The 17466-nt window shown below is 40.5% G+C and overlaps 1 protein-coding gene across 2 annotated transcripts in view; it reads left to right on the top strand.

The window, feature by feature from the left end:
- Nucleotides 1–686: 686 nt before the first annotated feature.
- Nucleotides 687–17466, top strand: part of SLC28A2 (solute carrier family 28 member 2) — a 52979-nt gene continuing 36199 nt past the window's right edge. The window contains exons 1-6 of one of the 2 annotated variants that reach the window (XR_010752021.1): nucleotides 687–743; nucleotides 1691–1787; nucleotides 1919–2007; nucleotides 12396–12487; nucleotides 13568–13751; nucleotides 16516–16657. Coding sequence is in view for 1 of the 2 variants with exons in the window: in XM_066388502.1 (XP_066244599.1) it covers nucleotides 1707–1787; nucleotides 1919–2007; nucleotides 12396–12487; nucleotides 13568–13751; nucleotides 16516–16657 (588 nt within the window). In the remaining variant the exon portion in view is untranslated. The remainder of the gene's footprint in view (nucleotides 744–1690; nucleotides 1788–1918; nucleotides 2008–12395; nucleotides 12488–13567; nucleotides 13752–16515; nucleotides 16658–17466) is intronic. The other variant, XM_066388502.1, reaches the window with a different exon arrangement.

Genomic DNA, 17466 nt, shown 5'->3' with positions numbered 1-17466 from the left:
ACTGCCCACTATTGGGCATTCCAGCTTTCATGGTGGGCGGTAGTGGAGCAACCAAAGTATAACTAAAAAGATAGATTTATCTATAGTAAGTTGTTTTATAAAGATTTATTCTGCTAAACTTAGCGAAAATCCAACATAAAGTAATTGGTAAGTAATTATTATTATATGCTTTAACTTGCTGTAACTCTGCTTTATAAATTTTATAAAGTAAAGTTAACTTCCCTACTTTATAAATCAACATTACTGTGGAACCGGTGGGCAGTTAGAAAATTTTACTACTAACAGAGATACAAAAGTGGGCGATAGGTATAAAAAAGGTTGACTACCCCTGCTTTATATCCTTAAATAAATTGAATCCTATATAGTAGCTTTCTGTTTTTGTTTTTTCCCTAGTAATTGTGTTTCCCATACAAAATGATAAGTTTTCTGAGTGCAGAGACCTTTCTTTTAGTTTCTTTTACATGCTCCCCAGTACCTAGTTCAATGTTAGGCAATGCTTCTGCTGATATTCCTGTGAGGAGTTCCTGCAGAATAGTTTTAATAAATAAATGTTTAACTTGAGATTGCACTCCTCCTCTACAGAAGAGGACAGGCACAGAAAAGGAAAGCCCAAGACAAAAGAACCAATCACAAGAAAGCCAGTCCCACCCAGCCTGTCCCTTCAGTCAGAGTCAGGATCTTTTAAAGCTAAGTTTTTCTTTCCTTTCTTTACTGAGGAGACAGAAGGAATTCTACAAGCTGTTGTAAGAAGGGTGTTCGGGGAGGGCAGGAACCTGATTTGCCAGATGTCTTCATTGATCATATTTAGACCAAATTCAGGTTGTTCTATATAGGAAGGCCCTAATTTATACAACAAAAATCTGTTTATGTGTGTTTAATGAAATTATGTTTTAAATGCTTGAAGAGATCACATTAAAAAACAACACAACAATTCTGTGGGGAAGGACATTTTCTGCAAAGTAAAGGAACATCTCAGAATGAGTTTATAGATTTGAATGTCTTTTAGGATTGCTTATAGTGAGGCTCAAATGTTGCTTTAGTTTTTTGATTCTCTAATTTTGTTTTAAAACATTCTTTATTTGGGATAATTAACATTTATACTGACTATTCTAAGTGTAGGCTTCTTTTATTCAACTAATGAAGAACTCTCTTAGGCACTCCACAACTAATTTTTGTGCTACTATATAGTCAGGAACTTGAAAGCCTGTTTATCTTTGTCTTCTTAGCAATATGTTGGGGTCTGGGGCTTTCTCGGCCTTCTGCCTCCCTTTCTGTTTTCTTCTTACCCAGCACAACTCAGTGGGGCCTCCATAGGCTAACAGTAGTAGTTCCCCTCTGACTCTTCTTTGAAGGGATCTAACAGGGTCCTTTTTAGTCCAGGTCCTGGGGACCTAGGTGAACCACTGATTCCTTTCAATTCTTCCTGCCCTTTATATCTTTTCTCCTGTCTATTACCTCTTCCTTATCTCATCACAGTAGAAAAGAAAAACCTATATTTCATTATTTATTATATTAAAATTATGCTTCCAATGTTCCCAATTTTCAGTTCTTAAAGAAATCAACTAAACCTCTAAAGATTTTTAGTTCTGTTTACCCACAGAACTGTGGGTAACTGGCCTTAAAAATTCTCTCTAGCTCCACATTACAGAATGACCAATTTTTCAGCCTTGGCCTTGAATTTGTTTTTCAGTTGAGGAGAACAGGAGATGGAGAAAACAAATGGAAGAGCAGCCATTGCTCTGTCCACAGTGAAGACTGGCACAGATAACCCAGGGCTGGACTTCATGGTAATCCACCAGTTTAGTTTCTGCAGAGCTTTGTGTCTTGGCCTCCCATAGGGTCTCTGGCAGCTTGCAGTCCCCATCACTGTTGGCAGGGAGGGCCCTGTGACTGACCCTAACTCTTCCTGTGCGTATAGGAAGAAGTATTAAATCCTGAAGGAACCAGGAGGACTGAAGAGCAAGGACAAAGCCTTGAGGACAAGCTGGGACCTTCCGTTCACCAGAGGTACTGGTGCTCTAGAATGGGTTCAGTTAAGACCTAAGGGGCTAGGATGGGTTAATTGTGGCCAGTGGTCCTAGAAGAGTTCAAAATTGCCTCATTGTCAGGGAGTTCATGGTCTTATTGTGGCATTAAGACTCACACTATGTGCACATCTGTATCTGTATGTGAACCTGTGCCATAAGTAATAGGAGTGGGTTGGACTGACAACAAAAATAACAACAACAAGAATAATAACAGCTATCATTTATTGAATGCTCACTATTGTGCAGAATGCTTTATATAATTGATTTACTTTCACAGCAACAGGTGGATACTAATTTTAATCCTTTTTTCAATTAGAAAGTGAGGCTTAGAAATTAACTTAACCATATCATTGAAAGAAAAAAAATTCTCCTGAAATATTCAGATTTGGGATGGGGAGAAAAAAAAAAAGACAAGGAAGTACCACTGTGAGAGATAATAATGAAAGTAAAAAGTATAGTCTTGAAAGTCAGCCTGACCAGGCAGTGGCACAGTGGATAGAGTGTCGGACTGGGATGCCAAGGACCCAGGTTCAAGACCCCGAGGTCGCCAGCTTGAGCGCGGGCTCATCTGGTTTTAGCAAAAGCTCACCAGCTTGGACCCAAGGTCGCTGGCTTGAGTAAGGGGTTACTCCATCTGCTGAAGGCCTGCAGTCAAGGCACATATGAGAAAGCAATCAATGAACAACTAAGGTGTTGCAACATGCAATGAAAAACTAATGATTGATGTTTCTCATCTCTCCGTTCCTGTCTGTCCCTGTCTATCCCTCTCTCTGACTCTCTCTCTCTGTCTCTGTAAAAAAAAAAAAAAGAAAGAAAGTCAAAAGAGAAGTACCAAGAATGAAGGCACACGTCACAGTGTTGTCTGAAACAGGGTCCGGGAAGGAGGAATGAGAAACATCTTTGAATTTGATCATGGATTTGGTCCCAGAAGTAATGTCTAAGAAAGTTGTTTGGGTAAAATGGGTCAGATGGGAGCGATGTTGCATGGTGTGGGAAAGGGTCTGGATATTTATGAAAAAGTGCAGAAGTCATACATTGAGAAGCTTAGAAGAGACTATTGAATAGTTTCTAAAGGTAATATGATCTAGAGTAGCTCCTAAACAAAAGGTTATTTTTGTTTGTTTTTTTATTTAAAAATTTTTTTCCCATTGTTTTGAGAGAGAGAGAAGAAAGGGAAGGGCGAAGAGGGAGGGAGAGAGAGAGAAGCATCAACTCACTGTTTCACTTAATTATATATGCATTGATTGCTTTGCTTACATACCCAGTCGAACCCATGACCTCTAGTGTGCTGGGTTGATGCTTTATCTACTGCACCACCTAGTCATGGCTCTTTTCTTTATTTTTTAAGAATTAACTGCCTGACCTGTGGTGGCTCAGTGGACCTGGAATGCTGAGGTTGCTGGTTTGAAACTCTAGGCTTGCCCAGTCAAGGCACATATGGGAGTTGATGCTTTCTGCTCCTCCCCACCCTCTTTCTTTCTCCTCTCTCTCTCTCTTAAAAAAAAAAAAAAAAAAAAAATTTACTTCACAGAGAAAATAAGCTTAAGAATTTAAATTTTATTTTCTTTTTCAGAAATTCACTTCTGTATACAAATTGATATATATCAATATGGGCATTTGGGAATAGATTAGGGAAGTTAAATCCCAGAGACACTTTTAGAGTAGATTTGACAAGATTTAGAGATTAACTAAAGGCCAACCATTTTCAAGACATGCACTCAGACCTGTCTTCGCCTCTCTTACTCCTGTTCTTGGTTCTTCAGGAAATCCTTAATCTGATCCTGCAACACAAACTGATTCTAGCTTTTTTTTCTTTTTATTACTCTTTCTGAATTTAGTCATATATTCATATATATATATATTCACATCAAATCTTTATGTATTCATCTATTGATGGGTATTTAGATTGTTTCCATATCTTGGCATTATGAATAATGCTGAAATAAATATGGGAGTGCATACATCTCTCCAATATTTTGTTTTCATTTCTTGTGGGTCCTGTGTGTATACCCAGAAGTAAAATTTCTGAATCATATGGTAGATCTCTTTTTTAATATATTGAAGAACCTCCATATTGCTTTCTATAGTGGTTGAACCAGTTTACATTCTCACCAACAGAGTATAAGAGTTTCTTTCCTCCACATTCTTGCCAACACTAGTTCTTGACAGTAGCCATTCTAACAGGTGTGAGGTGATAGCTCATTATGGTTTTGATTTGCATTTCTCTGATAATTAGTGATGTTGAGCATCTTTTCATGTACCTGTTGGCCATTTGAATGTTGTCTTTGGAAAAATGTTTATTCAGTTCCTCTGCACATTTTTTAATTGGGTTGTTTTTGTTGTTGTTGAGTTGTATGAATTTTTTTTATATATTTTGGTTTGTTTTTTTTTTTTCATTTTTCTGAAGCTGGAAACAGGGAGAGTCAGTCAGACAGACTCCCGCATGCGCCCGACCGGGATCCACCCGGCACGCCCACCAGGGGCGACGCTCTGCCCACCAGGGGGCGATGCTCTGCCCATCCTGGGCGTTGCCATGTTGCGACCAGAGCCACTCTAGCGCCTGAGGCAGCGGCCACAGAGCCATCCCCAGCGCCCGGGCCATCTTTGCTCCAATGGAGCCTTGGCTGCGGGAGGGGAAGAGAGAGACAGAGAGGAAAGCGCGGCAGAGGGGTGGAGAAGCAAATGGGCGCTTCTCCTGTGTGCCCTGGCCGGGAATCGAACCCGGGTCCTCCGCACACTAGGCCGACGCTCTACCGCTGAGCCAACCAGCCAGGGCTTTTTTATATATTTTGGATATTAACACCTCATCCAATATATGGTTTGCAGAAATTATCTCTCCTCCTATAGGTTGCCTTTTCATTTTGTTAATGATTTCCTTTTCTGTGCAGAAACTTTTTAGTTTGATGTAGTCCCAACTGTTGATTTTTTGCTTTTATTTTTTTATTTATTTATTTATTTTTCTTTCATTTTTCTGAAGCTGGAAACGGGGAGAGACAGTCAGACAGACTCCCGCATGCGCCCGACCGGGATCCACCCGGCACGCCCACCATGGGGCGACGCTCTGCCCACCAGGGGGCGATGCTCTGCCCATCCTGGGCATCGCCATATTGCGACCAGAGCCACTCTAGCGCCTGGGGCAGAGGCCAAGGAGCCATCCCCAGCGCCCGGGCCATCTTTGCTCCAATGGAGCCTTGGCTGCGGGAGGGGAAGAGAGAGACAGAGAGGAAAGTGCGGCGGAGGGGTGGAGAAGCAAATGGGCGCTTCTCCTGTGTGCCCTGGCCGGGAATCGAACCCGGGTCCTCCGCACGCTAGGCCGACGCTCTACCGCTGAGCCAACCGGCCAGGGCTATTTTTTTTATTTTTAGTGTCATATCCTACATTTTCTTCTAGAGGTTTTATGGTATCAGGTCTTATGTTTAAATATTTGATCAATTTTGAGTTAATTTTTGTGAGTAGTGTAAGATAGGAGACCAATTCCATTGTTGTTCATGTGTTTATCCAGTTTTTCCAACACTATTTTTTGAAGAGATTATCTTTTCTCTATTGGGTATTCTTGGCTCCCTTGTTGAATATTAGTTGGCTATAAATGTGAGAGTTTAATTCTGATCTCTCTATTCTGTTCTATTGGTCTATGTGTCTTTTTATGCTTTACCATACTGTTTTTATTACTATAACTTTGTAGTACAGTTTGAAATCAAATGTATGAGATCTCCAGTTTTGTTCTGGTTCTTCAGAACTGTTTTGGCTATTTGGGGTTTTTTGTGGTTCCATAAAAATTTTAGAATTTTTTTTTTTTATATTTCTGTGGACAATGCTGTTGGTATTTTGATGAGGATTGGATTGAATCTATAGATGGCTTTGGGTAGTAGGCACATTTTACCAATATTAATTCTTCTGACTCATGAACATGATATGTCTTTCTATTTTATTTTCTTAATGCCTTTTCTCATTTTATGTCCTTTTCTCTTTTTATGCCTTCCCTTAAATTGATTTAATATTTTTAAATGATTCCATGTTATCTCCTTTGTTGGTTTATTAACTGTAACCCTTTGTTTTGTTATAGTAGTGCTTGATTTAGTATTTATACATATATCTTCAACTTATCAAGTCTGCCTTCAAGTGATATGATATTATACCCTTACTACACTGATATTTTGTTTGTTTAAACACAAAATGACCTTTCTATATGCTCTAACTTAGATGGACCTGCACCTACATGAATCCTTACCTTTTTCTCTTCTTTATCAGAAGGCTGGAGAGTCAACTTCATTATCCACCTTCTTAACCCCACTCTTCTCTCTCCCCTTCTACAGAGCCATTTCCCTTAGATCTTCAGTTGCTCCTTCTCCCTTCACCCTTTCCCCAATCTATAAGTATAATCAAGTTTTTCTTCTTATCATAAACAAAAAAAACCTTACCTCAACCTTGTGATATCTATTTCCTTCACGGCCAAGTTTCTTGGAAAAGTAGGATTTACTTGCAACAGCACTTTTCCACCTCCGTATTGACTTCTTAGCCCTGTGCAATCTAGTTTTCACCACCACTGGTTAGCTGAAATTCTCTTACTCAGGTGAGCAATGAAAACCCACTTATCAGGCCCAATGTACACACACTTCCATTGCGAATCTCTGCAGCATGATCTTCTGACCCTTTCTTCCTTGAAACTAATGCTTTGATTTTAATGACACTACCCCTTCCTCATTCTCCGGGCTCTCTGGATGTTCTTTCTTGTCATTTTCAAGGTTCTGTCATTTGTCTTCTCTTCTCACATCTACACTTAATGCCTTGATTCATAAAGCCACATATGGAGCCTGCACTTTTTGTTATAAGCTTCAGCCCTACATATATAACCATTTACCAAACATCTAACACTCAGTGGTCATTCAAATTAAAAACTGAAACCAAACTTCTATGAGCATAGGCTTGAGGCTTCCATATTGTGTCAGGTCCCAGGCTGGGTTCCAGGCACACAGAAATGAATAAACTGTTCCTTCTTCTGTATTCTCTATTTTGGTGAATGTTTTCACCCTGACTAAATCACGCCTAGCAGTTTCCTTCCAGTTGATGTTAATCCTCTCTCCTGAACATCTATGCCATTTGCCCTCGCACCAGTCCTCCCCTATACCCTTGGTTACTTCCTAAATGGCCTCAGCCAATCTCCCACCCCACTGCCACCAGACTCCTTTTTCTAAAACACAGATCTGCTCACATTGTTACCTTGCTTAAATTCTACAATAGCTTTCCACTTCCTACAAGGTAATATCTAAATTCCTAACCATGGCATATAATCTACATGACCTGGCTCTGTACTTTTTCACGAACTTTCTTCCCACCATCCATCTAAATGCTCCCTGCTTCCCAGCGACAGCAACTCGTACTGTTTTTTCAAAATGCCAGGCTCACTCAAGTATGCTTACCTCAACCTTGTCTTCTAACTTCCTGCAATGTATCTTCTTAGCACACTTCTTCCCCTTGCCTTGCATGTCAGTTCACGTGTCCTCTCCTTTATGAAAGCTTCTTCACCATTCACAGGCACAGTTGCCTGCTTCTTCTTTTCTGCTCTCTTAGCAATCATAAGTTTGGGATTCAGGAATGATCCCTCTGAAATTCTAGTCTTACATCTCTCATTAGGAGCCACATGGAGTAATGGGAAGATGTGGGTTTTAAATCCTAACTCTGCCACCTGCTTTAACCTCGTGGTTTTAGGGAGGATGACGAGTGAGGTCTTGCAGTGCTGCATTAAGGACACTTAATAAACAGTATCTGGTTTTTCTTTTCTCCACAGACAAACTTAAAAAAAAAAAGATAGTGCATATATGCTCACACCCACTCAATTCCCTGCAATTCCTCTTTCCCCTTGTCCTTCTCCTGTGATGAGCTCTCAAACAGAACCAGTTACCTCTTCAGTGCCAAATCTAGCATCTTCTCATTCACCATGCTACTTGAATTTATCACCATTGAATATCATTGACGTTTCCTCTTCCTTAAAGATCATTTCTCTTTTTCATTTTTCCTCCTAGCTCTCCAACTGTTCCTACTAAGTCTGCTGTGTCTTCTGGCTGCCCTATCAGAGCAAGTGTTCTGACTTCCTGGGAGGATGGTGGTAAGCCTGATAGGGATGGGTGGAGATGGCAAGACAGGTTGGTGGTGTGAGCTGGACGAGTTACCAAGAAGGAGGTTTGGAGCTCCAGCCTTTGTTGCATGTCAATGCAATTTCCAAGTGAAGAATTGTAGGCCTCCTTTTTTGCTAGGAGCTCCTTCCCTCTCCCCCTTTGTTTTGCTTCTCATTAGGGTCTGAGCCTGATATCAATAGGTGAGTGAGCTAGAGCTCCTTGTTTTCAAATTCCTATTGAAATCATTTTTAAAAGGTATAAATAGGGGCAAATTGTATTAGCACAGGAAGTCCACTATGGGCATTAACCATATACTACAAACCCGAAGAAATTTTTGCTAACAACAAAACTAAAGGGACTGCCTCAAAAGGCTATTGAAAGAAGTCATGACTCTCCATAATGGGAGAGAGCACTTGATCTGGAAAGACTCCACCGCTACCTCTTTCTGATAAAGTTCTGGAGGGAAGAAGTTGAGGAAGTGTTGAAAATCTAGTTAGAAATCTCATCACATAGGTTCTTCTTGTCTTTGTGGATTTTGGCATTGGGTCTCTACTGTTAGTGTGAGAAAGATCTGATGTTTTCTGTTATCTGAAATGGGCACATCAAGCAGAAATTTGGGTACAGTGTGAAGGAAGAGTTCTTTCCAAGACAATACACCCATCACAACTCAACAGTTAAGCACCGGGCTGTGTTCTGGTTTAGGTTCTCTTCTCACTCCTCCTGGTCTAATAGCTCTCAGAACTGGGCATCCCCTGGTGCACAGTCTCTGATTCCAATGAAGGTTTTCTGGCTTCCACCTGACAGACCTTTCTCTTGCCTTCTATGGTTTTCCAACTCCTGTTTGGCTTTCTACTTTGGCTTATTGATAAGCTTTTCATTCTCAGACTCAGTCACCATTCTCCCATGGACACTTTTGATAACTATTCTCAAATCCCTATACAATACCACCCAGCTCTCCTTGCCCATCCAGTTTGAAAACAGCTGTATACATAACTTTGAATTTGGCAAAGTGGTACAAGTATAGTACCCACTTACCAGTTCTTTTCATGTCATCATTAAGGTGAAACCCTTGACCCCTTGAAAAGATTTTGGTCACTTCTGTGTGGAGGACCTTGCCCTTTACTCAGACCATCATTTGGTTCTGGGTTGACTCATTTATTTTCTTTGAGTTCTTACTTGAAGCTAGAGTAGTAGATTCACCCAGGACCACAATGTCAACACTCACTGAAGATGGATTTTCACAAAGCTTTCTTAAGTTTTCCACTCTAATTGAGAAATGATAGTACCCCAGATTCCAGAAAGCACTCCATAACTCTGTCTCCCTTGATTAGGAGAGTTTTCGTATCTTGTGGACAGGGTCACTGAGAAAATGCATGCACACTCTTGCTGCTAAGCCTGACCTACAGTGCCCTCTACATTATATTCAGCTAGCATGACTATTGGGAAAATAGCTTTGTTAGGCTTGCTCGCTTGCACTTTGCATGATTAGTGTGTGAGTACGTGGTGGAGCCATGTGTGTATAGTCTATGTAAGGCTACAGGTAGGTGCTTGCCTTCAGGGAAGATTGCGGATTGCTTGCCCACCACTGTGAGGGGCCGTTTTGCTGTTTGTTTGCTTGCTGCCATGAGAAGTGGTTTCCCCCTGCCTGTTTGCTCATTTGCAGTTATGAGACTCTAATAAACAGGAATGGCCCTATGCTTTCTGGCTCCTTGGTTCCTCTACTGTCTGCTCAAATCCAATGTGAGCCTGCCTAGCCTCAACCACTGGCATTACAATGATCTACCATCCTTACTCTACTCTTTCTCACTCTGTCACTTTATGCTGCAGGTAGTAAGCATATAAGTGAGAGGGTTATTCTTAGTCCATATCTGGAAAGCCTCCCATGTACACAGCAGGAGAACTTAACAGTGAGTATATACTTCACAGCAAGTTATAGGTGAGGTATCAGTATCACCATCTATCCAATAGATTTCTTCTCAGTTCACCTTCCTGATATAACATAATACTAACCCTCAAACTGTACCATTATGTAAAGAACTTGGTAGTTTTAGCAAGATCCTGGGCCAAGCACAATACCAGGATCATGAACACCTGCTCGCATGTCTGTGCATTGCTTCTTAATTGATTTAAAAGGGCGAGAAAGCTTATTTTCTCCTTTAATGTGGAATGCCCCTCATGACTTTCCATTTCTTAAATTTAAATTTAAATATTTTAAACCAGAGTTCTAGTTCCAGCTGGATATTCTAGGGTCAGGTTGTTAAAAGATTTTATAGAAATGAGTGTTCTTAATTGATTTCTGGAAGCACCCACTGAACTTTAGTGCCCAGGAAATGGTCAAATCTGATTAAAAGGTGATGGCAGAAATCTTTTCCAGACAGGTGATTTATTTTACTCTTGGACTAGTGTATGCCCGCTCTTATTTTGCAGTGACTTTGCTGAACTAGCATTTAACTGTGTATATTTTTATATAAGCTTCATCTAGTGTATTAGTTTGGACTCCAACAGTAAACAGATGGCATACTTAAGTTAGGATGATTAGAAAAGGATTATTTACAAAGAGTGTGTAAGGTGTAGTGGACTACAAAAAAGAACAGTACAAGAACCTGAGGCTAGCAGCAATAAACTGTTACTATTCCTAGGCCAAAGGGACAAGTCATAAGAGACCTAGGAGAGTCAGACAAAGAAAACCTCCTCAGTATGCTGACCGCAGTCTTTTCTTACACTCTGATCTCCTGCTGGGTTCACCTAGTGAAACCCAACTAGATAAGCCGGAGGGAATGGGAGTCCATTGGTGTAGTTCACAGGGCAAGACTCCCTGGGCACAGAGCGAGGTGGAGAGTGGACCTGGAGGAGCACATCAAATATATCTGGCACACACAGGAAGTATGGGGTTAAAATTAAATTCACTCCCTGATGTGCTTTGCAAATGATGTTCCAAAGAAAGTGTTGTCCTTCAGGTACACTGACACTCTAAGCAATCCATTTTTACCCTCTACCTTCTCTATTCAGCGTGGAAAGGTAGCATAGTTCTTGAGCTCATAAGTTATCCTCTTGAGTTGATTTAGTTAAATGGTGATAAAGATAGTTTTCACCTTTCTCAGACTACCTACCTCTGATAATACACCTTCTATTCTGCTAACACAGGGATGGGCTCCCTGCAGAAAAGGAAATAAGGAAGAAAAGGAAGAGGAGGGGAGAGGAGTGATAAAGAAGACTACGTATAAAGGAGAGGGAGTGAGTTAGATGGGAAAGGCAGCAATGGAGAAAGAGCCATGGGAATTTGTGAGCCAAGACCTCAAAGCATTTGTAGTGGCTGATCCCAGCCCGGGCTAAGCTGTCCTGCCTCAGCATGATGGCCAACTGGGACTTTCTTCCTGAGCTTACCTTCTCTGGGGCTTTAAGTGTGGAAATTACAGCTTTTTGCTCAAACGACTGCAGCTTACTGAGGGTCCTGAGGACTGGCAGACAGTCAAACCTGGGATCTAGGTAAAGAGCAGCACAGGATGATGGTGAGGAGCTCAGATTCTGAAGCCAGACTGCCCGAGTTAACATTCTGTCTTTACTCCCTCAGCTTCCATGACCTTGGGAAAGTACTTAACTTCTGTTCTCCAGTTTTTACATCTGTAAAATGGGAATGATAATTGTAACCACCTCCAGAATTCTTAGGAGTCAATGAGTTACTATTGGTGAAGTTCTTAGAAAGAGCCCAGCACATAGAAAGCACTATATAAATGTTTGTTAAATCAAACTTGAGTAGTTCTGCCTGTTGAGCATCTTTTCTCAGGTTCTGCCCACCCAGGGAATCTTGCTGTTTTACGTTCAGTCTGTCGCCGCACACCTGATTGACTGTTCAGAGTTATGGATGTGTGTAGTTTCTAGGAAGGAATGGTCAAAGCTGACACACAGAAGCAAAGGCCCTTTTCTGAATCTGGAAGCCAAGCAATGCCTTGTCTCTGGGGAACAGGAAAGGAGTAGGTCCCAGGAATCTTCCCTGATGTGACCAATGTCTACTTCTGTGGTTGGAGATTACTGAGAATGTTGCCAGTCTAGGTTGGGGAGGGTTATTCTGACCTGCCCATTGGTAAGGTTCAATTTTCCCTTTTGGGGCATCTCTGGGTTACTACCTAATGTCCTCTGTTTGAATAACTCCTCGTTCATTAAGAGAAGATTCTTCCTTGGGTCAGGTAATAAGTTCTGGAATCAATACAAATGAAATGGAATAACTTTTGTGTCTTAATTTTTGGGTTCTCATCAGGAGGAGCCTACAACCTTTCACCAGGGCAAGAAGTTTCTACAGAACACATGCCAGCTTGTTCAAGAAGATCCTGCTGGGTCTGCTGTGTTTGGGTGAGGTGTAGGGAATTCCTTGAAGTGAGAGACAGTAATTTTAGGACTGTGACCTTGTGTTTGGATTTTCTAGATGGGATGCAACTTTATTCACAAACTGATCTAAGTGGGTATTTGATGTATAGATCTTAACGTTTCTAGGTAAACAATATTTATTAGATTGCACTACTAAGAATAAGTAAAATCTGAGAATAAACCATTTTTCAAAACTGTTTGATAGACTTAAATAATTCAGAGAACCTGGGCTTTTCTCTGTTTTAGTGTCTTGACTTGATGCCAGCATGGTTCTTGTAGTCTTTACAAGGGAAACCTGTAATATACATTACTTATTTACTGGTTTTCTAATAATATGAGTAATACAAAATATTTTTTAAAATGGCAAACCTCTATTTAAAATATACTTTCAGTGGTGTATGGGACATTGATATCAATATTAGAGGCAGCTGGTATAATGAGAACAAAAATTACATTTGGGAGGTCAGTCAAGGAGCTATGGGGACTGTATGGCCATACAGTGAGTCCTCACTTAACACTGTCAATAGGTTCTGTCACTTTAAGTGGAACGATGTATAATGAACCAGTCTTACCAGAGGCTAATTGACATAAACAAGAGTTAAGTTCCTATGACATCTCATCAAGGTTATGATGAAAGACATCATTTGAGGACCTGATATACTTCCTAGTAGTAGCCTTGTTTATGTGGTTTTGCTCAAGAGGAAAAGTTAAAATGCCTAGGATTAAAAAGTTTTAGAAAAGATGACTTTGGAGTGTCTAATGGTGGGTACTGATCAAATCTACTCCAAGGGACAGAAAAAGGATACCAGGGTAAACTCAAGGGAGCTTATTAAAGGCAAGTGAAAACATGTAGTATTCAAACTAAGTTGGACTCTCCTTGGGTATCCTTAGGAAGAAAACAGCCATGCATCCTGGCCTTGAGAACTGCAGCTCAGTCTGGGGCTGGGTGGCAACATCACTGGAAGGTTTTTCTTGGTTTAAGTCCCAGACATTCATGACCAGAGCTTCATCTGCCTCTGGGGAGTTCTGACTTGCTGACCCTTACTCTGCACCTTCTCCTCTTAGCTTATGCGGCCTACTTCCTGGCAGCCTGCATCTTGGATTTCCATAGGGCACTGGCCTTGTTTGTCCTCACCTGTTTGGTACTCTTGGAGCTGGCTCACCGCTTTCTGAAAAGGTTCTTTGTTGGAAAATTAACAAGATGTCTGAAGCCCTTTAAAAACTCTTGCCTGAAGCTTTGGATGAAATGGTGAGTTAAGAGAAGAATCTCAATATCCCAAAACTTGTCCCAAACCCCAGTCTGCTTCCCCTTTTCTCCTGTGACAGCTCCTGAGCTGCATCTCAGCCCCTCAACTATGCTTTTCAAAATCAGTGCTCAGGGCACACTCTTTTCAAAGAGGTCTGAGCCAACGCCTGTGAGGGGCAGGGCATCCTCTCCTGAGTCCTTCATTCCTCTAACTTCACTCTCCCTCAGCCCACTTGCTACTTCTACATCCTCTTTTACCTCTGCAAGTCATTAACCACCTTTTCCAGTTGCCAGTTATACTGAATTTTCCCATTCAAATGAATGGTTCCTGTCTCCTGACTGATACCTAACCAGATGTCTATCCCCGGGTAAATGGATAAATAAATTGGTGTACTATGTAGTACCCTGGAATATTACTCAGAGTGAAGAAAAATGAACTCCTGGTACATGCAACCAGGTGATAAAAAAAAAAAAAATCAATGCTCAGAGAGCAGATAGCAACAGGCCTCTGACTGAACTGCAGTCCTGTTCCTTATAGCCAGGTGTATCAACACTGCTAGGGGACAGGAAGGGTTAAGTTTCAAAGAGAGTTTTATTCTGTTTATTGTCAGGGTTTGTGACAGAAATAAGAAAAACTATACTCTTCTGCAATGGAGTAATCAAAACAAAGAGGCCCACAGCTGCATTAAGCTATCAACTTGGTTTGGCGGTCATATGTGTCTCCCTTAGTTCCCTGATACTTTTTGTTTTGTTCTTTTCTTCCAGTTGCCCAGGCTTTCCGCACCCACTGGTGCCTTTTATAATTCCTTAGAGTTTAACCAGCAGACTTACTGAACTGGATTCTACAGTAGCCACAGCTCATCTAACTAACTATATAGCATGAACATGCTCGTTGATCACAGGCCTGGGGGGACAAAATAACTTTCAGACTCTATAGAGGTCCTCTTTTCTGCTTATTCTCCAATGGACACACAGAAAATAGGTGATAAGAATGTTTGCAACAGCAATAATTTGGAGAAACACAACCAGACTACAACTTAAATGTAGGATTATTGATTTATTTGACACGAAAGAGACAAAGTTAAAATGACACTATTTGTTAACGGGATAGATTCTAGAAGTCAGATTTTATTAAGGTTAAGTGAGAAGAGGACACAGTAAGAACAGCCCCAAAACTCAATGCTGACCTGTAATGCATTTTGTTGTCATTGTTCCTGAGGCATCTCAATGGACTGTGCTCTTTTTGTTTTTCTTTTTTTCTTTTTTTTCCCCCCTCAAATTATGTGAGAAAGTTTATTTTGAAAATTAGGAGGTAGTAGACGTGAGCCAGCTGGGCTGCATAGGCTCAGGAAATAAGTTACAGAGGCAGAAGAAGGGCCCTTGGAGCTCAGGAGAGAGAAAGGCAAAGGTGAGGCTCCCGGAGGGAAGAAGAGGGGGGACCGGAAAGGTGCTGGTGTTCTCCCTAGAGGGGGAGAGAGCACCTGTTTTCTTTTCATATGTGCTCTCCCCTCTAATTCTTTTCCCTTTGAACTGAAATGACCCCAACACTCAGACATCAGGAAACTAGTGTGCATATCAATCAAGCATGCTTGGTATATCAAGAGACCATAAGACCATAAGGGTTGATTCGTGGCTTAGCCAGTGGTGGGATTCAAATAATTAAAAAAAAACAGTTCTCTACCCTAATGGCCATTTTAAGTATAAAAAAATTGATATGCTGAAAGGTAGATTATTATTTCATGCATTTAATATTTAAATAAGAACAATAAAAGAGGTATACAAAACTAGATTATAAGAGTTTTAAAATATTAGTGAAAAAATATTAAATAATACCCGACAAAAAACAACAAAACTGTTAAGATGTTTTCTTTTCCATATTGCTTTTTGATTAGCATCCTCACTTGCAATTTTCTTCACTTTTATCCTGTATCATCAGCTGTGTTCTTTATCTGTTGTGCAAATGAAAATTAAAAAGGAGTAAGGAGGCCTGACCTGTGGTGGCGCAGTGGATAAAGTGTCAACCTGGAATGCTGAGGTCGCTGGTTAGAAACCCTGGGCTTGCCTGGTCAAGGCACCTATGGGAAGCAACTATTATGAGTTGATGCTTCCTGTTTCTCTCTCTCTCTCTTTCTCTCTCCCCTTTATCTAAAAATCCATAAATAAAAAAAATTTTAAATTAAAAAAAAGAGTAAGGAATGTAAATTTGTGATTTTCACATTGGGTGGCTACCCAGCCACCCATCTTAGAGATAACCTTGATTACAAGCGCCATTTTAACAACTGGTTTGCTGAATTCAACAAAATTAGATATCAGTTCTACTGAACCAGTGCGAACCAGCTGAATCCCACCACTGGGCTTAGCCAGTACTCTTGCCCTTGGAATGGCTGGGAATTTGGTGAAGATTCATGTGGGAAGACCATGCATAATTTTTCTCCTTTTAAAAATATTGTGGTTATTCATTAGAACAAGCTTAAAGAACAAGTCTTTATGTCACATCTTTTTGATATGGAAGTTTGAGGAAAGGAAATCAGATGATTTGTGTCATTTGTTGGACTCTTTCGACTTCATTCCATGAGTACTGTATAAGAATTGGAGAGAGAGCTGCTAGGAAACTACCAGATGAATGATTCTCAATATATGTCTCTGTGTTGAATTTATTGAGTTATTTCACTTACTCTTGGGGTGAACTTCTATTTTTTAAAGGTAAGGTTAATTTTTTGTTATCTTTCATTGAGTTGATGACATGGTATTGACATTCCCTCCTCAGGGTGTTCGTTGGAGTCTCCTTGGTTGGCCTTATCCTGTGGCTGGTTCTAGACACAGCACAAAGGCCAGAGCAGCTGGTGTCCTTTGCAGGAATCTGCATGTTCATCCTCATCCTCTTTGCCTGCTCCAAACACCACAGTGCAGTGAGTTTGGGGTATGCAGGGTGGGCGAAGGGCCATACAAAGTGAAATATTGATCACATAAGCATAGAACTAAGTTCTTTTAAAAAAAGTTTTTAAATTAAATTTATCGGAGTGAAATTGGTTAATAAAAATTATATAGGTTTCAGGTGTACGGTTCTATAATACATCATCTGTATTTTGTATTGCGTGTTTACCACCTCAAACCAAGTCTCCTTCCATCACCATTTATCCCCCCCTTTACTCTCTTCTACCTCCCCATACCCCTCTTTCCCTCTGATAATCTCCACATGTTGTCTGTGTCTATGAGTTTTTTGTTTTGTTTTGTTTTTTGCTTAATCCCTTTATCTTTTTCACCCAGCCCCCCCACCCCCATCTCCTCTGACAGTTTGTTCTCTGTATCTATGAGTATGTTTCTAATTTGTTTGTTAGTTTATTTTGTTCATTAGATTCCACATATAAGTGAAATCATATGGTACTTGTCTTTCTCTGACTGGCTTATTTCACTTAGCATAATACTCTCCAGGTCCATTCATGGTGTTGCAGAAGGTAGTATTTTCTTCTTTTTTGTGGCTGTGTAGTATTACATTGCGTAAATGTATCACAGCTTTTTTATCCATTTATCTACTGGAGGGCACTCGGGCTTCTTCCAAATCTTGGCTATCTATATATATAAAAATGTAAATGTTCGTTTGTTCAAAATCTTAAATCTCTGAAAGTTCTTCACCGATTGCTTTGAAATTTTGACACAACATTGCATTCAAATACACACGTGTTTTTATATACCTATGAATGTACGTGTGTTTTTATAT

Source organism: Saccopteryx leptura, chromosome 6 (genome assembly GCF_036850995.1).
Source record: "Saccopteryx leptura isolate mSacLep1 chromosome 6, mSacLep1_pri_phased_curated, whole genome shotgun sequence".
Lineage (NCBI taxonomy): Eukaryota > Metazoa > Chordata > Mammalia > Chiroptera > Emballonuridae > Saccopteryx > Saccopteryx leptura.
This window is presented reverse-complemented; position numbering and strand designations above follow the sequence as displayed.